The sequence below is a fragment of the Leptodactylus fuscus genome, chromosome 5 (assembly GCF_031893055.1).
Source record: "Leptodactylus fuscus isolate aLepFus1 chromosome 5, aLepFus1.hap2, whole genome shotgun sequence".
Taxonomy (NCBI): Eukaryota; Metazoa; Chordata; class Amphibia; order Anura; family Leptodactylidae; genus Leptodactylus; species Leptodactylus fuscus.
In genome coordinates, this window is record NC_134269.1 from 17,631,548 (window position 1) to 17,657,056 (window position 25,509).

The 25,509-nt window shown below is 41.8% G+C and overlaps 1 protein-coding gene across 1 annotated transcript; it reads left to right on the forward strand.

Annotated features, from left to right (window-relative positions):
- Positions 1-67: 67 nt before the first annotated feature.
- Positions 68-24,456, forward strand: IL27RA (interleukin 27 receptor subunit alpha). Its single transcript, XM_075272516.1, has 14 exons — positions 68-238; positions 3,545-3,620; positions 13,610-13,712; positions 13,788-13,942; positions 14,856-15,004; positions 16,513-16,666; positions 17,039-17,106; positions 17,413-17,605; positions 18,939-19,124; positions 19,246-19,347; positions 20,254-20,406; positions 21,845-21,973; positions 22,072-22,256; positions 23,720-24,456. Exons 2-14 carry the CDS (start codon positions 3,551-3,553, stop codon positions 23,903-23,905), a joined length of 1,833 nt encoding a protein of 610 aa, XP_075128617.1. The 5' UTR covers positions 68-238; positions 3,545-3,550; the 3' UTR covers positions 23,906-24,456.
- Positions 24,457-25,509: the final 1,053 nt, after the last annotated feature.

Below are 25,509 nucleotides of genomic sequence, written 5' to 3' on the forward strand. Positions count from 1 at the left end.
CAATATGTATGTACAGAGGAGGAGAGCGAGGAGGAGGGTAATACAACTGAAGTTACCCAAGTCAGGGAGACACGGTCATCGAGGGGAACAGCTGGAGGGTCAGCCACTGGTAATGAGGGGGACTCATATATACTGACCCCCAAAACTGTGCGAAGACGGAAGGAAAGAAGAAGAAGAGACAGAAGACAGAGAGAGACAACAGTATACAGTACTAGTCCTGCCAGGAGGAAGATGTACAGTAAGTGACTGCGGGTCTGAGTATGGGAGCAAAAATAGGAGGGGGTATAGGGGGAGGATATGGGAGTAATAGGGGGAGATATAGGGGAGGATATAGGGAGTAATAGGAGGAGATATAGGGGAGGATATATGGAGTAATAGGAGGAGATATAGGGGGGATATATGGAGTAATAGGGGGAGATATAGGGGAGGATATAGGGAGTAATAGGGGGAGATATAGGGGAGGATATATGGAGTAATAGGAGGAGATATAGGGGAGGATATATGGAGTAATAGGAGGAGATATAGGGAGGATATAGGGAGTAATAGGGGGAGATATAGGGGAGGATATATGTAGTAATAGGGGGAGATATAGGGGAGGATATAGGGAGTAATAGGGGGAGATATAGGGGAGGATATATGGAGTAATAGGAGGAGATATAGGGGAGGATATATGGAGTAATAGGAGGAGATATAGGGAGGATATAGGGAGTAATAGGGGGAGATATAGGGGAGGATATATGTAGTAATAGGGGGAGATATAGGGGAGGATATATGGAGTAATAGGAGGAGATATAGGCGAGGATATATGGAGTAATAGGAGGAGATATAGGAGAGGATATATGGAGTAATAGGAGGAGATATAGGAGAGGATATATGGAGTAATAGGAGGAGATATAGGGGAGGATATATGGAGTAATAGGAGGAGATATAGGCGAGGATATATGGAGTAATAGGAGGAGATATAGGAGAGGATATATGGAGTAATAGGAGGAGATATAGGGGAGGATATATGGAGTAATAGGAGGAGATATAGGGGAGGATATATGTAGTAATAGGGGGAGATATAGGGGAGGATATATGAGAAATAGGAGGAGATATAGGGGAGGATATATGGAGTAATAGGAGGAGATATAGGAGAGGATATATGGAGTAATAGGAGGAGATATAGGGGAGGATATATGGAGTAATAGGAGGAGATATAGGAGAGGATATATGGAGTAATAGGAGGAGATATAGGAGAGGATATATGGAGTAATAGGAGGAGATATAGGGGAGGATATATGGAGTAATAAGGGGAGATATAGGGGGAGGACATATGGAGTAATAGGAGGAGATATAGAGAGGATATAGTGAGTAATAGGAGGAGATATAGGGGAGGATATATGGAGTAATAGGGGGAGATATAGGGGGAGGATATATGGAGTAATAGGAAGAGATATAGGGGAGGATATATGGAGTAATAGGAAGAGATATAGGAGAGGATATATGGAGTAATAGGGGGAGATATAGGAGAGGATATATGGAGTAATGGGAGGATATATGGAGTAACAGGGGGAGATATAGGAGAGGTTTCATTTTTGGACCTGCGTTAGGTAATGTACGCTATATGGTGGCAGATATTGATCTCCAGCTATTAACCATTGAATTCAGGTCTTTCATTCAGCCCCACTGGACTTCAAGCCTCAGGGTCTGTTCAGACGGAGGAATTTGCCGCGGACATGTGGGGGTGAATTTCGCCCCCGAATCTGGGGCACATTCCTCTCAGAATTCGCCTCCCATTGTTTTCAATGGAAGGCAGAGATCGCAGCAGGACGTGGAAAAAAAAGTGTCCTGCTTGATCTTGCCACAGATTCCACCTGCAGTGTCCGCGGCTCCAGACTCCCTCCTGATATGGCCCATTCATCCGGCAGCGATGGAATACTGATGCGCTGTATTGGCATCCCGTCGCGGCTAGACTGCAATGAAAATACTGACAGTGGAGAATGAACAGACCCTTAAATGAGCATGAAGAATGCTAAGCAGTAGATGGAGTGACGTAAAGTCCCTGCTGATCTCAAGCATTCAGGAGTGTCAACACAATGTCAAGGAGGAAAGACATCAGCAATGATCTTAGGGAAGTAATTGCTGCCCATCCATATAGAAAGGGTTATAAGGGCAGTTCCAAACAATCTGAAGCTCATCATTCTACAGTGTGAAAGACTATGATTTGGGCTTGTTTGCAGCCGCCACATGACCTGGGAATCTGGAAGTCATTGAACCAGCCATGAACTCCTACCAAAGTACTCTAGAGTCAGATGTGAGGTCATCTATCCAACAGCTTGGCCAAAACTGAGTCATGTAAACAACTATGGGAAGAATATGCAAATCCGCCTTCCATGATGTAATTAGGAAGACAGTTGCTGCCTCATTGTTGCAAACCAATAGAGGGCGCTCACTGGAATGTGCAAGCCCGTCTTAAGACAGGATTCCAGTGAAATAACCCAATAATGGCTGCTCCCTTTAGCCTCATGCCCGACCTTCCAAGAGGCCTTTGTTTAGCAATGACGCTGGGATTAATACCAGGTATAGTCTCTCAATCGAGGACAGCTGTTTCGATCTGGTTGGATCTCATCAGCCCGATGTAGAGAGGACTATAACCTGGTAGAGGTGAGAGGCTTAAACAGGGTTCGGGGGATATTGTCACTCCTTAGGGAGAGACCACCATATAGGTGTGTAAACAAGGCAAGGATCCTGAGCACAGAAACAAATCTATAGGAGAAGAATTCCCATGTTGTAATGGCCCAGTGACAGCCCAGACCCTGACGGGTCCTTAAAGGGTTCCTATCATTAAAACACATTTTTGTGTGACTACCACGTAGGAATATCCTTAAGAATGGCTATTATTCTCCTACCTTTTGATGTCTTCTCTGCACCGCCGTTCGGTAGATATCCCGGTAAGTAAGTAAGCGTCCATTTTCTTGTGGCCTGTGGGCATGCACAGTCGGCTCTGCCCGAGGCCTAGAAGTTTGACCCCCAGCACTGGAAGAAGACGCGTCAAGAGGCCGTTCTTGAAGAAGATGGAAGCGGCGCTGGAGAGTTCTCTCACAGCATTGGGGACGCACCCAGTGCTGCGAGAGAACTCATTAAATTGCGTTTTAATGATAGGATCCCTTTAAGATACTTTGAAGAAATGAATGTCCAACCTCGATGACCTGAAGCAACGTTATAACGAAGAGTTGGCCAAAATCCTCCAGAATGATGTGATAGACTGATAAAGTCATCCAGAAAACCATTACTACAAGTTATTGCTGTAAAGTCAGTTCTACAAGCTATCAAGTCATGGGGGGCACTTAGTTTTTCACACCTGACTCTTCTATTTTGGTCTTGTTTTTGGTAAATAAGTAATGACCCGGAGGGATCTGTTCTGTGTTGTTTATCTGAGGTTGGATCTGCCTAATTTAGGACCTTCTAATGACCAGATGTTGGGCGGACTCTATTTCTGGTGACTGTATGAGTCTATTGTATATCTGTCGGCTAATACGTGACATCACGGTCTGTTTCCCAGGGTGGAATGTCTGACAGTTGTCGGGTCAAGGCTCTTCTCAGTGGACTGCTTGTTATCCATCTTGGCTACATACATGGTAAGTAGTTATTCTTACATCTCCTTTCTTCTGTTCCAGTACTAAGAAGGTGCCAACCAACCTCCACCCTTCAGCTGCTCCATAGTGTCTACGTGGCCCACATGGTCTTTCTACAGTTAAGGGTTAACCTAGACTGGGCCACAACCTCTCTAGGAGGTTCAGGGACCCTCACCATTACTATGGCTGCTGAAAGTCTGTAGGAGAAATGTGATGCTCATTAAATGGAATGGGTAACTATGTACAGCATGTAGCGCCATTATTTCTGGCAACACCATGTTCAATGCGGTAAAACACTATGGACCCAATGGGGTCCATCGTGATGAACGTGGCATTGTGTCGTGGCATTCATTCATGATGGATATATGAACAGAAACGCTGCATGTTACATTAAAGGGGCATTATGACTGACATGTTCTATGCCCTCTGCACATTTAGCAATAACTACTCTGTGTCCGTCATGTGACAAATCTGGCACTGTGTGTGTGTTTTTGTTTATGATGGAGACCACAAAGGAAATATGAACAGAGCCTTTGTCACATTACAGGGGCACCATGACTGCCATATTGTGTGCTCTCCGCTCAGTGTGTGTATTACCAACAACTACTCCGTGTGTGCTGCCATGTTGTATACTCTTCGCTCAGTGTGTGTATTACCAACAACTACTCTGTGTGTGTGCTGCCATATTGTAGGCTCTCCGCTCAGTGTGCGTATTACCAACAACTACTCTGTGTGTGCTGCCATGTTGTATACTCTTCGCTGAGTGTGTGTATTACCAACAACTACTCTGTGTGTGCTGCCATGTTGTATGCTCTCCACTCAGAGTATTCATTACCAACAACTACTCTGTGTGTGCTGCCATGTTGTGTGCTCTCCGCTCAGTGTGTATTACCAACAACTACTCTGTATGTGCTGCCATGTTGTATGCTCTCCGCTTAGTGTGCGTATTACCAACAACTACTCTGTGTGTGCTGCCATGCGTCATTATTCTTTATATACAGTATGATGTGGACCCAATATTATGGCAGTATGCTGATGTTATTACTGTGCTGGCAGTTTTATTTTCCTATATGACTTCATGCTGACATCAGCGGGAAAGGGATACAAGTGGGCCGCACCGTGCAGGTAGTAATTGAGGATTAGACCATTAGGAGTATCTCAGGATTGTCTTTAGGATGTTTGGGGCTCAGTGAAGGCTTATATATTTACAAGTATAAGATTTGCTGAAAATCCTGACACACAACTAGTCAGTGACTCCCAGTGGTCATTTAGTCGCCCGCCCCTATAAAGTACTAATACAGGGGGCTGCTCTATTATAGGAGCAGCAATCCATGGCCTGTATTATTGGAGGCCATGTAGATCCAGAGGGAGGAATACGAGTAGCGAAGAGATGATGAGGGTTACACAACTTCATTCAGTGAGTCACAGATTTCTCGGAGTCATTTCACAACTAATAAAGTATTTTTACACAATAGCCGCAGCAACATAAACATTTACTGGATAGATCACAAGTCCAGTGCGGGGGGAGGGGGAGTAGAGGGAACCGATCCAGAGATTTACTTACATAGCCTACCTGGATGTAGGAAATCTTAGAAGTGACTCATTGAATGACCTGTGCAAAGAGGGAAAGAGGTGGGCCGTGTCCATGAAATATTGACTTTTGTGGCAGAGTGTAGTGAGCATGCTCTGTATCACGTGCAGAGTTGTGCAAGGAGGAGGATGACTGATACATTGCTTATAGATTTATTTTGGAACATTCAGTGAGCTTATGAAAGGTGGAGGAATTACCAACACTTATTAACATTTATGATAGTGAGCATGCACATTGACTTGTGCAAGGAGATGTAGTGAGCTGTGTCCATCACCCATTGACCTGTATGGGAGAGTGCGGTCAGCATGTTCTGTTACATATACAATAGTGCAAGGAGAGGGAGGAGGTGACTTCTATAGGAAAGTGTAGTGAGCATGCTCTGTAACATTGGTGAAAATCACTATGCGAGTAGGGGGCAGAGGAGAGCTACGTCCATTACCAATGAACATATATAACAGAGCGTAGTGAGCATGCTCTGTTAAACCTACAGGGGGAGGTAGTGTGCCGTGTCCATCATCTATTGACTTTTATTGGACAAAGTAGTGAGCATGCTTTGTAACATGTGCAGACATCATTGTACAAGGAAGGGGAAGAAGCTATTTATTTCCATCACCTATTGACTTTTTTGGAAAAGTGTAGTGAGCATACTCTGTGACTGTGTGGGAACGGGAGGAGGCGAGATGTGTCCTTCAATAGGAAAACATAGTGGGCATGCCGTATGACCTGTGCAGTAGTCAGTGTGCTGTCTCTTGTCCCCCTGCTTGCCGGCCACTGCTCACTATAGGGACTCGATGCACTTGTTCTCTTAAAGGGACAGTCCATGCTAATTAGTTTCTACTCAACCAATGGCTGAATGTGTCTCTCTATTTTCTATGATGACCATATTGTCACCAGTCACCATCTCTATAGGAGACCACTGATGGGACACAACCTATAGGATTGCCTGCACATATTATAACCCCATGCAATGGTGGCTCACACTGCAGCCTTGCAGGGTTGGTATCATCTGCAATGAGTTTGCACGTTCTCCACCTTCCTGACTGTCGCTCCCATGGCGGGAGTTTATTACGTCATTGTGACATTTTCTCACAAGCACTGAGAGCCCAGAACATGCCAGTATTCTATGGCAGAAGAAGTACGGTGACTTTCCGTGAGGTGTCTGGCGCTGCCTGGAGACTTTCTTCACCTCGAACCCTCTTATGTGGTTTGGCTCAGGGACTATGTGCAGTCACATATAGAAGAGAGACATGAAAGTGCACCGCCCATACAGAGGGGAGGGGATTACCGAAAGTGACGGCGTGCAGGGCTCAAAGGTCGGAAATACTTACTGAGGTCAATATATAGGAATGAAGTCAATATGTTCTTTATTATGTGGCGGAACAATCTCCGGGAAACTGTGACACATCACATGTACAAACTATATATATGTATGTATGGTATGTATGTATACAGCGAGCGGGAAGAGTCATTCACAAAACAGAGCTAAAAACCCATAATCCTATAGAGATGAAAGGACCCTGCACATGTTTGCAAGTTCAGTGTGTTATCTGGCGGTATTTTATAGTGGTTATATTCTTGTACATAGGAGCAGTATTATAGTAGTTATATTCTTGTACATAGGAGCAGTATTATAGTAGTTATATTCTTGTACATAGGAGCAGTATTATAGTAGTTATATTCTTGTATATAGGAGTAGTATTATACTAGTTATATTCTTGTATATAGGAGTATTATTATAGTAGTTATATTCTTGTACATAGGAGGTAGTATTATAGTAGTTATATTCTTGTACATAGGAGCAGTATTATAGTAGTTATATTCTTGTACATAGGAGTAGTATTATAGTAGTTATATTCTTGTACATAGGAGTAGTATTATAGTAGTTATATTCTTGTACATAGGAGCAGTATTATAGTAGTTATATTATTGTACATAGGAGCAGTATTATAGTAGTTATATACTTGTACATAGGAGTAGTATTATAGTAGTTATATTCTTGTACATAGGAGTAGTATTATAGTAGTTATATTCTTGTACATAGGAGTAGTATTATAGTAGTTATATTCTTGTACATAGGAGTAGTATTATAGTAGTTATATTCTTGTACATAGGAGTAGTATTATAGTAGTTATATTCTTGTACATAGGAGTAGTATTATAGTAGTTATATTCTTGTACATAGGAGTAGTATTATAGTAGTTATATTCTTGTACATAGGAGCAGTATTATAGTAGTTATATTCTTGTACATAGGGCAGTATTATAGTAGTTGTATTCTTGTACATAGGAGCAGTATTATAGCAGTTATATTCTTGTACATAGGGGCAGTATTATAGTAGTTATATTCTTGTACATAGGAGCAGTATTATAGTAGTTATATTCTTGTACATAAGAGTAGTATTATAGTAGTTATATACTTGTACATATGAGCAGTATTATAGTAGTTATATTCTTGTATATAGGAGTAGTATTATAGTAGTTATATTCTTGTATATAGGAGTAGTATTATAGTAGTTATATTCTTGTATATAGGAATATTATTATAGTAGTTATATTCTTGTACATAGGAGCAGTATTATAGTAGTTATATTCTTGTACATGGGAGGCAGCATTATAGTAGTTATTAGAGATGAGCGAACAGTGTTCTATCGAACACATGTTCGATCGGATATCAGGGTGTTCGCAATGTTCGAATCGAATCGAACACCACGTGGTAAAGTGCGCCAAAATTCGATTCCCCTCCCACCTTCCCTGGCGCCTTTTTTGCACCAATAACAGCGCAGGGGAGGTGGGACAGGAACTACGACACTGGGGGCATTGAAAAAAATTGGAAAAAGTCATTGGCTGCCGAAATCAGGTGACCTCCATTTTAGACGAATAGTGGATTTCAAATCCGGGTCATATGAGAATGTGAACTTTGTGACTATGAGACAGGGATAGCTGTACAGGCAGGGATAGCTAGGGATAACCTTTATTTAGGGGGGAATGTTATTAAAAATAACTTTTTGGGGCTCTATCGGGTGTGTAATTGTGATTTTTGTGAGATAAACTTTTTCCCATAGGGATGCATTGGCCAGCGCTGATTGGCCGAATTCCGTACTCTGGCCAATCAGTGCTGGCCAATGCATTCTATTAGCTTGATGAAGCAGAGTGTGCACAAGGGTTCAAGCGCACCCTCGGCTCTGATGTAGCAGAGCCGAGGCTGCACAAGGGTTCAAGCGCACCCTCGGCTCTGATGTAGGAGAGCCGAGGGTGCACTTGAACCCTTGTGCACCCTCAGCTCTGCTACATCAGAGCCGAGGGTGCGCTTGAACCCTTGTGCACACTCTGCTTCATCAAGCTAATAGAATGCATTGGCCAGCGCTGATTGGCCAATGTATTCTATTAGCCTGATGAAGTAGAGCTGAATGTGTGTGCTAAGCACACACATTCAGCTCTACTTCATCGGGCTAATAGAATGCATTGGCCAGCGCTGATTGGCCAGAGTACGGAACTCGACCAATCAGCGCTGGCTCTGCTGGAGGAGGCGGAGTCTAAGATCGCTCCACACCAGTCTCCATTCAGGTCCGACCTTAGACTCCGCCTCCTCCGGCAGAGCCAGCGCTGATTGGCCGAAGGCTGGCCAATGCATTCCTATGCGAATGCAGAGACTTAGCAGTGCTGAGTCAGTTTTGCTCAACTACACATCTGATGCACACTCGGCACTGCTACATCAGATGTAGCAATCTGATGTAGCAGAGCCGAGGGTGCACTAGAACCCCTGTGCAAACTCAGTTCACGCTAATAGAATGCATTGGCCAGCGCTGATTGGCCAATGCATTCTATTAGCCCGATGAAGTAGAGCTGAATGTGTGTGCTAAGCACACACATTCAGCACTGCTTCATCAAGCCAATACAATGCATTAGCCAGTGCTGATTGGCCAGAGTACGGAATTCGGCCAATCAGCGCTGGCTCTGCTGGAGGAGGCGGAGTCTAAGATCGCTCCACACCAGTCTCCATTCAGGTCCGACCTTAGACTCCGCCTCCTCCAGCAGAGCCAGCGCTGATTGGCCGAATTCCGTACTCTGGCCAATCAGCACTGGCTAATGCATTGTATTGGCGTGATGAAGCAGTGCTGAATGTGTGTGCTTAGCACACACATTCAGCTCTACTTCATCGGGCTAATAGAATGCATTGGCCAATCAGCGCTGGCCAATGCATTCTATTAGCGTGAACTGAGTTTGCACAGGGGTTCTAGTGCACCCTCGGCTCTGCTACATCAGATTGCTACATCTGATGTAGCAGTGCCGAGTGTGCATCAGATGTGTAGTTGAGCAAAACTGACTCAGCACTGCTAAGTCTGCATTCGCATAGGAATGCATTGGCCAGCCTTCGGCCAATCAGCGCTGGCTCTGCCGAAGGAGGCGGAGTCTAAGGTCGGACCTGAATGGAGACTGGTGTGGAGCTATCTTAGACTCCGCCTCCTCCAGCAGAGCCAGCGCTGATTGGTCGAGTTCCGTACTCTGGCCAATCAGCACTGGCCAATGCATTTCTATGGGGAAAAGTTAGCTTGCGAAAATCGCAAACTGACAGGGATTTCCATGAAATAAAGTGACTTTTATGCCCCCAGACATGCTTCCCCTGCTGTCCCAGTGTCATTCCAGGGTGTTGGTATCATTTCCTGGGGTGTCATAGTGGACTTGGTGACCCTCCAGACACGAATTTGGGTTTCCCCCTTAACGAGTTTATGTTCCCCATAGACTATAATGGGGTTCGAAACCCATTCGAACACTCGAACAGTGAGCGGCTGTTCGAATCGAATTTCGAACCTCGAACATTTTAGTGTTCGCTCATCTCTAGTAGTTATATTCCTGTATATAGGAGGTAGTATTATAGTAGTTATATTCTTGTACATAGGAGCAGTATTATAGTAGTTATATTCTTGTACATAGGAGCGGTATTATAGTAATTATATTCTTGTACATAGGAGCAGTATTATAGTAGTTATATTCTTGTACATGGGAGGTAGTATTATAGTAGTTATATTCCTGTATATAGGAGGTAGTATTATAGTAGTTATATTCTTGTACATAGGAGCAGTATTATAGTAGTTATATTCTTGTACATAGGAGCAGTATTATAGTAGTTATATTCTTGTACATGGGAGGCAGCATTATAGTAGTTATATTCCTGTATATAGGAGCAGTATTATAGTAGTTATATTCTTGTACATAGGAGTAGTATTATAGTAGTTATATTCTTGTACATAGGAGCAGTATTATAGTAGTTATATTCTTGTACATAGGAGTAGTATTATAGTAGTTATATTCTTGTACATAGGAGCGGTATTATAGTAGTTATATTCTTGTACATAGGAGCAGTATTATAGTAGTTATATTCTTATATTCTTGTACATAGGAGCAGTATTATAGTAGTTATATTCTTGTACATAGGAGTAGTATTATAGTAGTTATATTCTTGTACATAGGAGCAGTATTATAGTAGTTATATTCTTGTACATAGGAGCAGTATTATAGTAGTTATATTCTTGTACATAGGAGCAGTATTATAGTAGTTATATTGTTGTACATAGGAGCAGTATTATAGTAGTTATATTCTTGTACATAGGAGCAGTATTATAGTAGTTATATTCTTGTACATAGGAGCAGTATTATAATAGTTATATTCTTGTACATAGGAGTAGTATTATAGTAGTTATATTCTTGTACATAGGAGTAGTATTATAGTAGTTATATTCTTGTACATAGGAGCAGTATTATAATAGTTATATTCTTGTACATAGGAGTAGTATTATAGTAGTTATATTCTTGTACATAGGGGTAGTATTATAGTAGTTATATTCTTGTACATAGGAGCAGTATTATAGTAGTTATATTCTTGTACATAGGAGTAGTATTATAGTAGTTATATTCTTGTACATAGGAGCGGTATTATAGTAGTTATATTCTTGTACATAGGAGCAGTATTATAGTAGTTATATTCTTATATTCTTGTACATAGGGGCAGTATCATAGTAGTTATATTCTTGTACATAGGAGCAGTATTATAGTAGTTATATTGTTGTACATAGGAGCAGTATTATAGTAGTTATATTGTTGTACATAGGAGCAGTATTATAGTAGTTATATTCTTGTACATAGGAGCAGTATTATAGTAGTTATATTCTTGTACATAGGAGCAGTATTATAATAGTTATATTCTTGTACATAGGAGTAGTATTATAGTAGTTATATTCTTGTACATAGGAGTAGTATTATAGTAGTTATATTCTTGTACATAGGAGCAGTATTATAATAGTTATATTCTTGTACATAGGAGTAGTATTATAGTAGTTATATTCTTGTACATAGGGGTAGTATTATAGTAGTTATATTCCTGAACTTAGGAGTAGTATTATAGTAGTTATATTCTTGTACATAGGAGGTAGTATTATAGTAGTTATATTCTTGTACATAGGAGGTAGTATTATAGTAGTTGTATTCTTGTACATAGGAGTAGTATTATAGTAGTTATATTCTTGTACATAGGAGCAGTATTATTGTAGTTATATTCTTGTACATAGGAGCAGTATTATAGTAGTTATATTCTTGTACATAGGAGTAGTATTATAGTAGTTATATTCTTGTACATAGGAGCAGTATTATAATAGTTATATTCTTGTACATAGGAGTAGTATTATAGTAGTTATATTCTTGTACATAGGGGTAGTATTATAGTAGTTATATTCCTGAACTTAGGAGTAGTATTATAGTAGTTATATTCTTGTACATAGGAGGTAGTATTATAGTAGTTATATTCTTGTACATAGGAGGTAGTATTATAGTAGTTGTATTCTTGTACATAGGAGTAGTATTATAGTAGTTATATTCTTGTACATAGGAGCAGTATTATTGTAGTTATATTCTTGTACATAGGAGCAGTATTATAGTAGTTATATTCTTGTACATAGGGGTAGTATTATAGTAGTTATATTCCTGAACTTAGGAGTAGTATTATAGTAGTTATATTCTTGTACATAGGAGGTAGTATTATAGTAATTATATTCTTGTACATAGGAGGTAGTATTATAGTAGTTATATTCTTGTACATAGGAGGTAGTATTATAGTAGTTGTATTCTTGTACATAGGAGTAGTATTATAGTAGTTATATTCTTGTACATAGGGGTAGTATTATAGTAGTTATATTCCTGAACTTAGGAGTAGTATTATAGTAGTTATATTCTTGTACATAGGAGGTAGTATTATAGTAATTATATTCTTGTACATAGGAGGTAGTATTATAGTAGTTATATTCTTGTACATAGGAGGTAGTATTATAGTAGTTGTATTCTTGTACATAGGAGTAGTATTATAGTAGTTATATTCTTGTACATAGGAGCAGTATTATTGTAGTTATATTCTTGTACATAGGAGCAGTATTATAGTAGTTATATTCTTGTACATAGGAGTAGTATTATAGTAGTTATATTCTTGTACATAGGAGCAGTATTATAGTAGTTATATTCTTGTACATAGGAGTAGTATTATAGTAGTTATATTCTTGTACATAGGAGCAGTATTATAATAGTTATATTCTTGTACATAGGAGTAGTATTATAGTAGTTATATTCTTGTACATAGGGGTAGTATTATAGTAGTTATATTCCTGAACTTAGGAGTAGTATTATAGTAGTTATATTCTTGTACATAGGAGGTAGTATTATAGTAGTTATATTCTTGTACATAGGAGGTAGTATTATAGTAGTTGTATTCTTGTACATAGGAGTAGTATTATAGTAGTTATATTCTTGTACATAGGAGCAGTATTATTGTAGTTATATTCTTGTACATAGGAGCAGTATTATAGTAGTTATATTCTTGTACATAGGAGCAGTATTATAGCAGTTATATTCTTATACATAGGAGGTAGTATTATAGTAGTTGTATTCTTGTACATAGGAGTAGTATTATAGTAGTTATATTCTTGTACATAGGAGCAGTATTATTGTAGTTATATTCTTGTACATAGGAGTAGTATTATAGTAGTTATATTCTTGTACATAGGAGCAGTATTATAGTAGTTATATTCTTGTACATAGGAGTAGTATTATAGTAGTTATATTCTTGTACATAGGAGCAGTATTGTAGTAGTTATATTCTTGTACATAGGAGCAGTATTATAGTAGTTATATTCTTGTACATAGGAGCAGTATTATAGTAGTTATATTCTTGTACATAGGAGCAATATTATAGTAGTTATATTCTTGTACATAGGAGGTAGTATTATAGTAGTTATATTCTTGTACATAGGGGGTAGTATTATAGTACTTATATTCTTGTACATAGGAGCAGTATTATAGTAGTTATATTCTTACTCTTTACTGTTGCCTATTTGTTAGTGACCCATTATGATCTATATACAGGACTCCACCATGACTGCTCTGTTTGCTGTGTAATTCAAGACAAGTTTGACCTGAACTGTTCATGGAGAAGTGATGCGTCGGATCATTCAGTATCCCTGAGACAGTAAGTATGACGGAAAAAAAAAAATGTGAAGGAGTTTTTAAGATTATACTCCATCTTTCTTTTTTCTTCCTCCAGTCCTGATTCACCTCCTCTTCTATTTGATGTACCTTTTGGTCAAAACTGGTTGTTGATCCCTCGGGACAAGCTTACAAGGTATAATGAGTATAATATTACAGTCACTGGAGGAGGCAAGAAGAAGTCGGAGCATTTCACCGAGGGTGGACTTAATCGTAAGTATGCACAACAGCCAAAAGGACAGTGAGATGATATGACGGTATGTTGGGTTGTCAGCAGACTCGTTCATGATATATATGACCTCATGTATGTATTATTACTCACTGATGTCACTTATTGGCTACCCATTGTGAAGATCTCGCTCTTTCTCTGCAGCACGACTTAGGGTCAGACTGTTAGACTTAGTTCCATTTCTAAGAAACTGCTGCCCAGATATATCTGCAGGTCTCTTGTGGACCCTATGGACCCTTAGGATAGTCTGACAACCACATTCACACACTGCAGAGATGATTCCTTGATCCCAGTAACCACAGAATCATCACAGAATCAACCACAGAGCCTGACGTACAGATATTGCCTCAGTCACATTTGCGTCTGCTGTCCGTCCGTCGTGAATCTGCCGAAATTGCAGAGAAATAGATCGGGAACGGTTCGTTTCAAAACCCATTCACTTCAATGGATCATGCAGGACTTTGCGTCCATCCAAAAAAGCGGATTCACAGCGGAGAGGCGGCAAACTGACACCTGCGGAAGCTTTACAAACCCAATGAAGTGAATGGGTTTTTAAATGGACTATTTGCAAACCGTTCTCAATGGGTTTTCTGCAATTTTGGCAGATTCACGATGGAGGGATACCAGATGCAAGTGTGAACGCCACCTAAGACTGTGACTCAAACTGACACTGAATACGCCAGGGGGTGAGAGGAGATTTCAGCTCTGCAACCTGCAGAATGGTGAATGCAGCTCTGAATTATAACAGCTCAGGAGCAGTACGGGGTCGGCATGTCTGAATTGTTACATGTCTTAATGTACAGAAATTCTGTGTATCAAGGGGAGATTCTGATCTAAGGGGAAGGTACACAGCAGATCTGCCAAGACGTCAGCTCAGGAGACTCTCCTTTCTTGCAGTCTTTATCAGACCTCCTCTGCTTAGCTCAGCCTTAGAAAGTGACAGCTTGGAAATTATGTGGAGCCCCCCAGAGGACGAGGAGCTGGAGCAGAGGGATCTCCAGGTGGAGCTGAGGTATCGGATACTGGGAGCTGACAACTGGACTAAGGTCAGTAATAGTATATGGCAGAATTACATATTATATTATACTGTGTTATATTGTATTATGTTATACTGTGTTTTATTATATTATACTGTTATATTATATTGTATTATATATTATACTGTATTATATTGCGTTATATTATACTGTATTATATATTTTACTGTATTGTGTTATATTATACTGTTTTATTATATTATACTGTTTTATACTGTATTCTATTGTATTATATATTATACTGTGCTATATTATAATGTGTTATATTATACTGTATTATACTGTGTTATATTATACTGTGTTTTATTACTTTGTTATTTTATACTCTATTATTTTATTTTGTTGTACTCTATAATATTAGATGTTATATTATTACTAAATGATACTGTATAGTGTATATTATATATATAGTGTACTGTATATTATACTCTATTAAATAATTTTAGACTTCATTATATTATATTATACTGCATAGTGTATTATATTATATATTATATTGGACCTTTGTATCACAGGAGAATATCTCCGATCACAAGATCTGTCATAATATTATTAATCCAGAATGTTGGACCTAAAAATGAAATGATGAAAAAAAAGGCAAAAAGTCATTTTAAAGTGGTCCTGGTGATATATACTAATATAATGGTACCAATAAGAACTACAGATCCCCCCACAACAAATAGCCCTTACACAGCTCAGAGGAAGATGCTGCCTGCATTACCCTCCTAGACCACCAGGGAAACAGAGATTAACTCCTCTACTTCCATAGACCAGCAGAGAATCTGACATTAGCCCTTCCATTACACAAGACCACCAGGGAAGCTAGCATTAACCCCTGCAGTACCCTAGACTATCGGGGAAGCTTTCATCAAAACTCTCCCTTACCCTGGACCACCAGTGGAGTAGACAGTAGCCCGTCCAGTACCTCAGACTATAGCGAAGGTTTTAATCAAACCCGCCCTTACCCTAGGCCAGGGGTAGGGAACGTGCGGCTCTCCAGCTGTTGCAAAACTACAACTCCCAGCATGCATACTTGCTCTGCTGTTCTTGGAACTCCCATGGAAGTGAATGGAGCATGCTGGGAGTTGTAGTTTCACAGCAGCGGGAGAGCCAAAGGTTCCCTACCCCTGCCCTAGGCCATCAGGGAAGCTAGCCTTAATATCTATTCTAGTCCACCAGGGAAGTTTCCATTAACCTCTTCACTACCCTAGACCACCAGGGAGACTGGCATTAACCTCTTCACTACCCCAGACCTTCAGAGAAATTCTCATTAACCCCTCCATTACTCTAGACCACCAATGTTGTCTGAAAGTAGTCAGATTTTTTTCTATTTGTTTTGCTTATAAACTTGAGCACATCGGGAAAAATATAGTAAATGAGAGAACCCTGATGCCTAGAATAAGTCTGAGAAGACGTCTTGTATACTCTACAGTTTGTGACATGTCCTGTCTATACTGCCCCTGGTGGTCGTGGAGGAATAAATGTTATATCTTATTTTTCTCACCTGAAAACAACAGGTAAATGAGAGTGACCTGGAGATCAGCACATATGTCATGGATAACCCTAAGCCGGACACCGACTATGAGTTCCAGATCCGATATCTAAAAGATGCGACTATGACGAAGGGAAGTCTATGGAGCGAGAGTCATATTGTGAGGAGTCCTGAAGTGGGTACGAGGAGTGACAGCGTTCCTTCCTTCCTTGTAGACCTCCTAAGCCATCACTTCACTCTCTTCATGTCTTCTCCTTATATCTTATGTACTTCTACTTCAGCTCTTCGGCCATTTTGACCCCAATTCACCCACTTTGGTTTTGGGATAAGCATGCAGCTAATATCTTAAGCGCCGCTTATCTCAGAGGAAGCCTTAGGATCCAAGTTGACTTCACCATCATCCCTTCTCCTTATGTCATCCCATTGCATCGTAGGCCATCGCCATATTTCGTATACCACCCATAGTCACGTTCTCACACCTCTACCGCCTCCTGTATTCACTCCTAATGTTGTCCCATCTCATGTCATCTCTCATGTCCCTCCCCCTTTAGTTCCTAATGGACGCTCCCATGTATGGAGAAGACTGCAGGATGGATCATCCCATCTAGTAATGTGGAAGGTAAAGCTGTGTACAAAATTTTGCTGGTTGTCCTTGGAATCCGACAACAGTTTATTTCCATCTCAATGTAACTTTTATATAGGAAATTTTGGATTTTTCTTAATTTTCTCAGTCTTTACATATATATTGGGTGCTTCATATCCTCCAGTCACATCCAGAGCTGCATTTATAATTGTTCTAGCTGCCATGTAGTATGTGTCCTGTAGTCAGACGCGCCTCGGGTGACATCGGAGAGGTTCTAGCGCGCACCGTATGTATTATTCTATAGAATGGTGACACCGGATCTCTGTACTCTTGTTGGCACAGCCGCTGGACCTGCACTCTGCGGGGAGCAGAAACCTGACATACCAGGTGACGTACACACACGGGGATAAAGAGAGGACCATTGACGCTTCATGTTGTAGGACAACACTTCCTGACCAGTCCACAGAAGTGTGTGTCAGAGCCAAGAATCCCAAAGGAACAGGACCCCCTGCCTGTGTCCCCCCACTTTGTACAGGTGACGCATTACTACCCTGTAACTCCTCCTGTCACTGGGCATTGTGCTATATAATACTTACTGTTACTGTACATCATCCTGTAATACCTCCTGTCACTGTATATCCTCATGTAATACCTCCTGTCACTGTATACCTTCATGTAATTGCTACTGTCACTGTATATCCTCATGTAATTCCTCCTGTCACTGTATATCCTCATGTAATACCTCCTGTCACTGTATATCCTCATGTAATTCCTCCTGTCACTGTATATCCTTATATAATTCCTCCTGTCACTGTATATCCTCATGTAATTCCTCCTGTCACTGTATATCCTCATGTAATTCCTCCTGTCACTGTATATCCTCATGTAATACCTCCTGTTGCAGTTTATTGTCCTGTAGTTCCTCCTGTTACTGTACAAGATTCCTTAATTTCTCATGTTACTCTGTAACTCCTCCTGTAACTGGGCACTCTCCTGTAATAATTACAGTCATGCTACATACTATAATTTCTCCTGTCACTTTGCACTGCCCTGTGAATCCTCCTGTTGTAGTGTATTGTTCTGTAATGTCTTCTGTCACTGCGCATCCTCCTGTGATGCCTCCTGTCACTGTTCATTGCCTGGTAATTCCTCGTCACTGTGCATCATCTTATAATTCCTCCTGTCACTGTGCATCATCTTATAATTCCTCCTGTCACTGTGCATCGTCCTGTGATTCCTTCTGTTACTTTGTGTTGTTCTATCGTCTGTTATGCTGCATCCTCCTATGACTCCACCTGTCACTGTGCATTGTCCTGTGATTCCTCCAGTTACTCTGTGTTGTTCTATCTTCTGTCACACTGCACCCTCCTATGACTCCTCCTATAACTGTGCACCCTCCTATGACTCCTCCTATAACTGTGCACCCTCCTATGACTCCTCCTATAACTGTGCACCCTCCTATGACTCCTCCTATAACTGTGCACCCTCCTATGACTCCTCCTGTCACTGCGCACCCTCCTATGACTCCTCCTGTCACTGCGCACCCTCCTATGACTCCTCCTGTCACACTGCACCCTCTTATGACTCCTCCTGTCACTGTGCACCCTCCTATGACTCCTCCTGTCACTGTGCACCCTCCTATGGCTCCTCCTGTCACTGCGCACCCTCTTATGACTCCTCCTGTCACTGTGCACCCTCTTATGACTCCTCCTGTCACTGTGCACCCTCCTATGACTCCTCCTGTCACTGCGCACCTTCCTATGACTCCTCCTGTCACTGTGCACCCTCCTATGACTCCTCCTGGCACTATCCTGTCATTTCTCTCCTCTTCTCCTTTAGTGATCATTCTATGATAACTGTTCTTACAGGAATGACAGACAAGACTGTTCTTGACTGCAGTGTCCAGGGAAACACAGGAGGGATCAGCGTCTCATGTAAGGAGCTACAGAAATCTGACCACGTCCTGAGCTACGTGACAGAGTGGACAGAAGACGAGACGATGGCCGTCCACTGGACTAGAAGCCAGGAGGGCCACGAGACCTTACTGCTCCCAGGTGAGGGGCTACTTGGGTCTCCCTCCTATACCATGGAGGAATGACATTAGGATATATACAGTCTGGATATTTAGTATACATTATTAACCCTTTATCTGGATTTCATTGTCTCTCCCTGCAGGTGACTTCACCCCTGGGGTCCCCTATGTCATCTCTGTGTACGTCCCCTACAACCACAGCTGCGCCAGGACCTTCTCTGCTGAGGTCTACAGCCAAGAGGAAGGTGAGCAAGTAGGGCGGCCATATATTCCACCAAAAAATATCAGGTAAAAAGGGGCATGGATTGGGGGTGCAGCTTCACATATGGGCTCCTGGCAATCATGTATTGGCCCCATAAAAGTCATGTACAGTATACACAGGGCCAGTCGTATACATCAGCAACCGGATGTGGATCCCACAGATAACCTGCAGTAAAACCTTGAGGATTTGAACTAAATGGGGGAAATTCACCCCAAATCTGTGCCCAGCCTACAACAGGAATAACAGTAACCAAGGCTGTGATTCACAAGGGGAAACATTGTTTAATTCAGGTGACCGTAACCTATCTATATGGCTTAATATGCTGGCTTATGGTGACACACTCCCTTTAAGACCTCCTTTAAGACATCCCGTTCAGATCTTGACGGAGACTCTAATTCAACATTGTCTCCAAAGAAGAGGTGTATACGTAGGCGAGAGAATGTTTAGAAAGTAAAATAAGGAAATGAACGTATGGAGTTCCCATAATAGTTACTAAATCCACGACAAGCGCTTACACAACCAAGCGTCAAAGTTTCGTTTTTTACTGAAAAGTACCGTACATCAAAAGAACAAAAAAACTGAAAAGCAAAAAAAAACAAACAACGAGCTAATACTATAAATAAACTACAGGTGGCGCTGCTTGAACTGCTATAAATATAGAGGCACTCTATGCAGAGACCAGCAGGTGGCAGTACAGTCTGCTAGTGTTAGTTCCCAGAGCGATCATAGGACATGGCTGAGAGGGGCACAGGCGGGGGGATCTGCTGAGAGGGGCACAGGCGGGGGGATCTGCTGAGAGGGGCACAGGCGGGGGGATCTGCTGAGAGGGGCACAGGCGGGGGGATCTGCTGAGAGTCACATATCACATGTCTCCATTCTTGTCTGCTAGCACCTACGGCAGCACCAAACTTTACCAGCCAAGTCCTTTCGGAAGAATCTGTTCTTGTGTCTTGGGAGGAGATACCAAAACAGCAGAGGAGAGGAATCATCTCACATTATACCATCTATGTAAAAACCACAGAACGCTTGGAGAATCACTCAGGTAATCATCATCATCATCATCGTGACTATTCCTTCTCGTATAGATAATAATAATAATACCGCACAAGTGTTCCCCATCATCTTTTATAAAGGGAACTGATATTGGCACCACATGGGACCCCATTACTGTACCTTCTCACTGTGTATAACAGTAGCTAAACGTGGCACCACATGGGACCCCATTACTTTACCTTCTCACTATGTATAACAGTAGCTAAACGTGGCACCACATGGGACCCCATTACTGTACCTTCTCACTATGTATAACAGTAGCCAAACGTGGCACCACATGGGACCCCATTACTGTACCTTCTCACTGTGTATAACAGTAGCCAAACGTGGCACCACATGGGACCCCATTACTGTACCTTCTCACTGTGTATAACAGTAGCCAAACGTGGCACCACATGGGACCCCATTACTGTACCTTCTCACTGTGTATAAAAGTAGTCAAACTTGGCACCATATGGACCCCCATTACTGTACCTTCCCAGTGTATATAAGTATCCAAACTTGTCACTACATTGGTGCTTACTACTGTACCACACACTCTATAAAAGTAACCAATATTAGCACCACGTGGGCACCCTTTACTCTACCTTTTTGCACAGTCTCTATTACTTCTATGTAGTACTCACTGCTTTAACATTACTGTTTCTTCTCACCCTGAATATTGCTATATAATATTGGCACCGTATGGGCACACAGTGTACCAGTCCACATCAGACCCACTTAACCATCTCTTACTTTCTTTTCTTAGACCCTACACCACACAGTATTGGAACTATACAGGCATCCTATAACAATGTATCAACATACAGATATCCATAGTCATATTCTCACATTGTATACAGGTAGCCAACACCACATGGAGATCTATGACTTTACCTAGAATTGGATATCAAAAGACATTAATAACATTATTGGCATTCTTTATGTACCCATTACTGACCCTTAGTATACTCTATAAGTAATATCAACACCTATAGCCATAATATCACATTATATACAGGTAACTAACATCTATGACTTCACTTATTATAACTGCTATATCAAAAGTTGATTGTTGGCCCCATGTTGGCACCCATCACTGCTCCCTATTATATTATACAAGTATTATCAGCACCTATAGTCATATTCTCACATTGTATACAGGTAAAGTGCTGCGGAATATCATGGTGCTATATAAAGAAGATAGATATAGAACATTTATGACTTGGCATCATGTTGGTACCCATTACGGTTCCCTTTCATATATAGTGGGCAGTAGTATTAACACCGCACAGGTTCCATTCTCCTAATTTATATTGTATACAGATAACCAGAGGTGGTTGCCATCACGGACCCTCACTACCTGCAATGTATATAGCACGCTCTTGTATCTCATACACGTACACGGATTTTGAGACTTTATATCTTTGGGTCATGATTTGTCTTAGTATCGAATGAAAGTGGGCACAAGATCCTTTCAGGACTGTCATCAGGGACTATACACACCATCTGGATGACGGCTTCCACTAGAGCAGGTGAGGGGCAACCAGGACCCCACAAGACCTTCCAAACTTCTGGTAGGTACAGCAAACTCTGTGTGCCAGTTCAATAGTATGTGTGTATTTTTCATTACTACCGTATGTCCTGACACTTGGCATGTTCTTCATGTCTCCAGCAACAGGAAGTCGCCACCGTGTGCTGCTCGTGGTGGCCGTGGCCGCCATCTTACTCTCTGTCTCTGGAGTCGGGTTGTGTTTCTGTGATTGTAAGATTTCATTGTGGCCCAAAATCCCCAAACCTGAAGATAAACTTAAGAAAATCTTTATGGCATCCACTGGGAACATGTGGCAACCTCAACAGGTAGAGTAGCGCCTATGAAGAAAAACTTTTTAACGTCTAATTCTAGAATTTTGTGCTCATTTTTGGCACTCGGAGTCCCGCCTTGCCAGGTGTAGTCATGGCGCAGCTTCTGGCAGGCTGGACCTATATATAGAGTATAACAGCCTTCAGTTTATTGGAATAGCTAGGTGGAGTATTGACTTACACTAAGTAGATGACAGGCAGCTCGCAGCCAAAGGTAATGTTTGATTTGCAGCGCTTTAAGCACACAGGACACCACGCGTTTCACATAATCAGCTGATACGGGCTCTGTGTGGGGTGCGCTGGCCACTCAGCTGGCCCTACCGGGAGACAGCAAATAAGCAGACGTCTGCCATCATCCACCCACTTCCCCTATATGTATTGCTGACTCACGCATCTCATTGTCCCGGCACGTTTCAGACAGGATTGACAAAATGCAGACTCTGATTTCTGTGTACTATGAGGATGCTGGGATGGAAGGGGGGGGGGATGACGTTCTCTGCTTGTTTAGGAAACAGACAAAACTATTTGTCCTTTACAATTCATTGGAATCAAGTTCCTGCAAAACAGGATTATAATGTAACATATATAAGGCTGAGGTGAGGGAGGGGCTGGAGTAGAACATATATACTGTATATATATATATATATATATATATATATATATATATATATAGCATGTGGCAGTGTGTGTCTTCTATTCTTCACCGGCCCCCCTGTCTCTACTCCTGCTATGGTGCTACTATGGAGTAGGAGACACAACCACGCACACCGTCAGTGCTGTGTAGGGAGAAGGTCCATATACAATGTAGTATGGTGAGGGGGGCCTGGGTGGTATGTGGGGTGAAGGGGGAGCCACAAGGGGGGCACTATTACTTTACTATGGCACAAATGGGGCACTGTTATATTGCAGGGGACACTATCACTGCTGAGGACACTGTTACTTTACAGACAGGTATGGCGGCCATACATAAAGTTGCAATAGGGGCTGAGTCCGAAGCTGCATTTTCTCACTAGGGCTCATGACCTTTAGCTATGTCCCTGACCACACCAAGAGGTAGAGACCTGGTAGTCTTCCTGCAGCAAAGCCCAGATCCCTGTATTGGGAAAACCACTTCAACAATGGTGTCCCTAAACCAAAGCAGTTTGATGACACAGGGGGTCCACAACCCGTTGTCCATTACACCAGGGAAGACTCTGGAGATCGGACTCTGTAACTGCAACAACAGATATCTCCAACCATTCCCTAGGGAGCGTGGTCTCTTTCTAGTGTGCACCTGCTCCGCCATCTTGGAAACACCTATTACATGGCAGTCAGTGACCTAAGGTGGAATTCCTTGCCGCTTTCGGTCAACTACCAAGTTATTTAAGGAGGTAATACAATGGGATGACCTAAACATTGTACGATTTTCTATAGGTTTACACCATTAACTATATCATATGTATATACTTCTATTGCTACAGATTTCCCACAGCCCCATCATCACAGTAGTGGAAGAGATGGAGCCTCCGCCATCACCACCACCACCACCGCCGTCACCTCCACCACCATCACAACCATTACCTCAACTGAATCCGGCCCCGGTCATTACTTCAGGGTATGAGAAACACTTCATGCCATCCCCAGAGGAGATCTTGGCTTTCCAATGACGGAAACAAAGCTACCCAAGATGGAAAGATGATTAGGTTACTTGCCCTTGCCGGAATGGGCAATATTGGCTTCTGGAACTTGGCACGTCAACTTAACCACTGGTACTGTCAGTTATCTACCATGGACCTGAAGACTGTGACGACTCTCTGGTTGGCCACTTTCACCGGTTGGGCTGATAATGGGCCAGTTTTACAGTATTTTGACCTAAAAGGCCGTTTTCACCCTGTTTGGACCTATAAAGGGCCAGTCTCATCTCTTTGGGGCCTATAATGGACAAGCCTCACTTTGTTTGGACCTACAATTGGCCAGATTAACCCTCTATGGGTGTCTAGTGGACCAGTTTGGTTTCAAATAATCCAGTCATACCCCATTTGGGTCTTTAGTATTCCAGGCTCGGGGGCCTGTGGTGCTCCAGATTGACCCTTTTAGGCTAGTATCACCCTGTTTAGGCCAGTAGATGCGCGCCTGAGGCATGTCTTACATATTTGTCTTAAAGATAACCGGACTGATCCCAATCTAGTGACTATAAGTTGCTGGACTCAGGTCATAGTTGGGGCCTGGTCCTTAGTGTTACATACAATGGTCGCTTACATTTGGGGTAAGCACTAGTAGCAGTAACATTATAGTCACCTCACTGTAGAGTCGGGGGACACTTTTATTTTTATATGGACTGCGTATTTCAGTAGGGCAGGTCTTTCCGCGTGTCCGGTATGAGGAGGCCATGGTGCTCAACCTGTCCTACATCCGTGTATGGGATTTTCACTCTTTCTATGCGTGTCCTCTCACCTTTTGCACTATAAGATCCAGACTTTGTATCTGGTTTACATATCACTGCCTGGCGTACATGACAATGGCCGCCCGTCCTTGTGAGGACGATATTCTGCACTGATTTGCTTTTCTATGTTTTTGGACATTGGAAGTTACATTAATAATTTTTGTAAGAATTTTAAGCGTCTTGCCTCTTACTTCAAGAATGTCAAGTGCGAATTCAGTTTTTATTAGATCTAGGTACAAAATGTCACAATTTTAAGGGGAAGGGCGTCAGGTTCTTAAAGGGACGATCTTTGTATAAATGGTTTTCAAGATCTCTGCTTGCTGTCATCCAATGGGAACCATTATTGTTTACTTACATTGGATAAAATTCTGTCATCTTGCCAATCCCCACCACTCCTGTTCAGATATCGCAAGGTTGTGACAGGAAATGACTGCTCAGCCAATCACTGGCCACAGTGATGACCCGCCTCAGCCGGTGATTGGCTGAGCAACCATTTCCTGTGTATCGAAGCAAACTGAAAGTAGAGGCCAACAGAGACTTGGGAGACAGCGGAACAGAACAGATGAGATAGGATCTATTGTGTTTAACACCATTCCTAACCTTTTCTAAATACATTTCATCAGCCAGACAACCCCTTTAAGATAAGGGGTGGGGCTACTTATTGTAAACAGTGTGTATATATATATATATATATATATATATATATATATGTATATATATATATACGCACACACACACAATGAGCAACCAGTCAGACATTGACTGTGACTGGTGACTGTAGGTCTACGACAACTTCTGTATAATTTACGACCCTAGGATCGCACCATC

Coding starts and splice junctions, on each gene's coding strand:
- IL27RA (XM_075272516.1), top strand. CDS start 3,551: ATGTCTGACAGTTGTCGGGTCAAGGCTCTTCTCAGTGGACTGCTTGTT. Junction 16,667..17,038: donor TGTGAGGAGTCCTGAAGTGG/GTACGAGGAGTG, acceptor CTCCCCCTTTAG/TTCCTAATGGACGCTCCCAT. Junction 17,107..17,412: donor CCCATCTAGTAATGTGGAAG/GTAAAGCTGTGT, acceptor TTGTTGGCACAG/CCGCTGGACCTGCACTCTGC.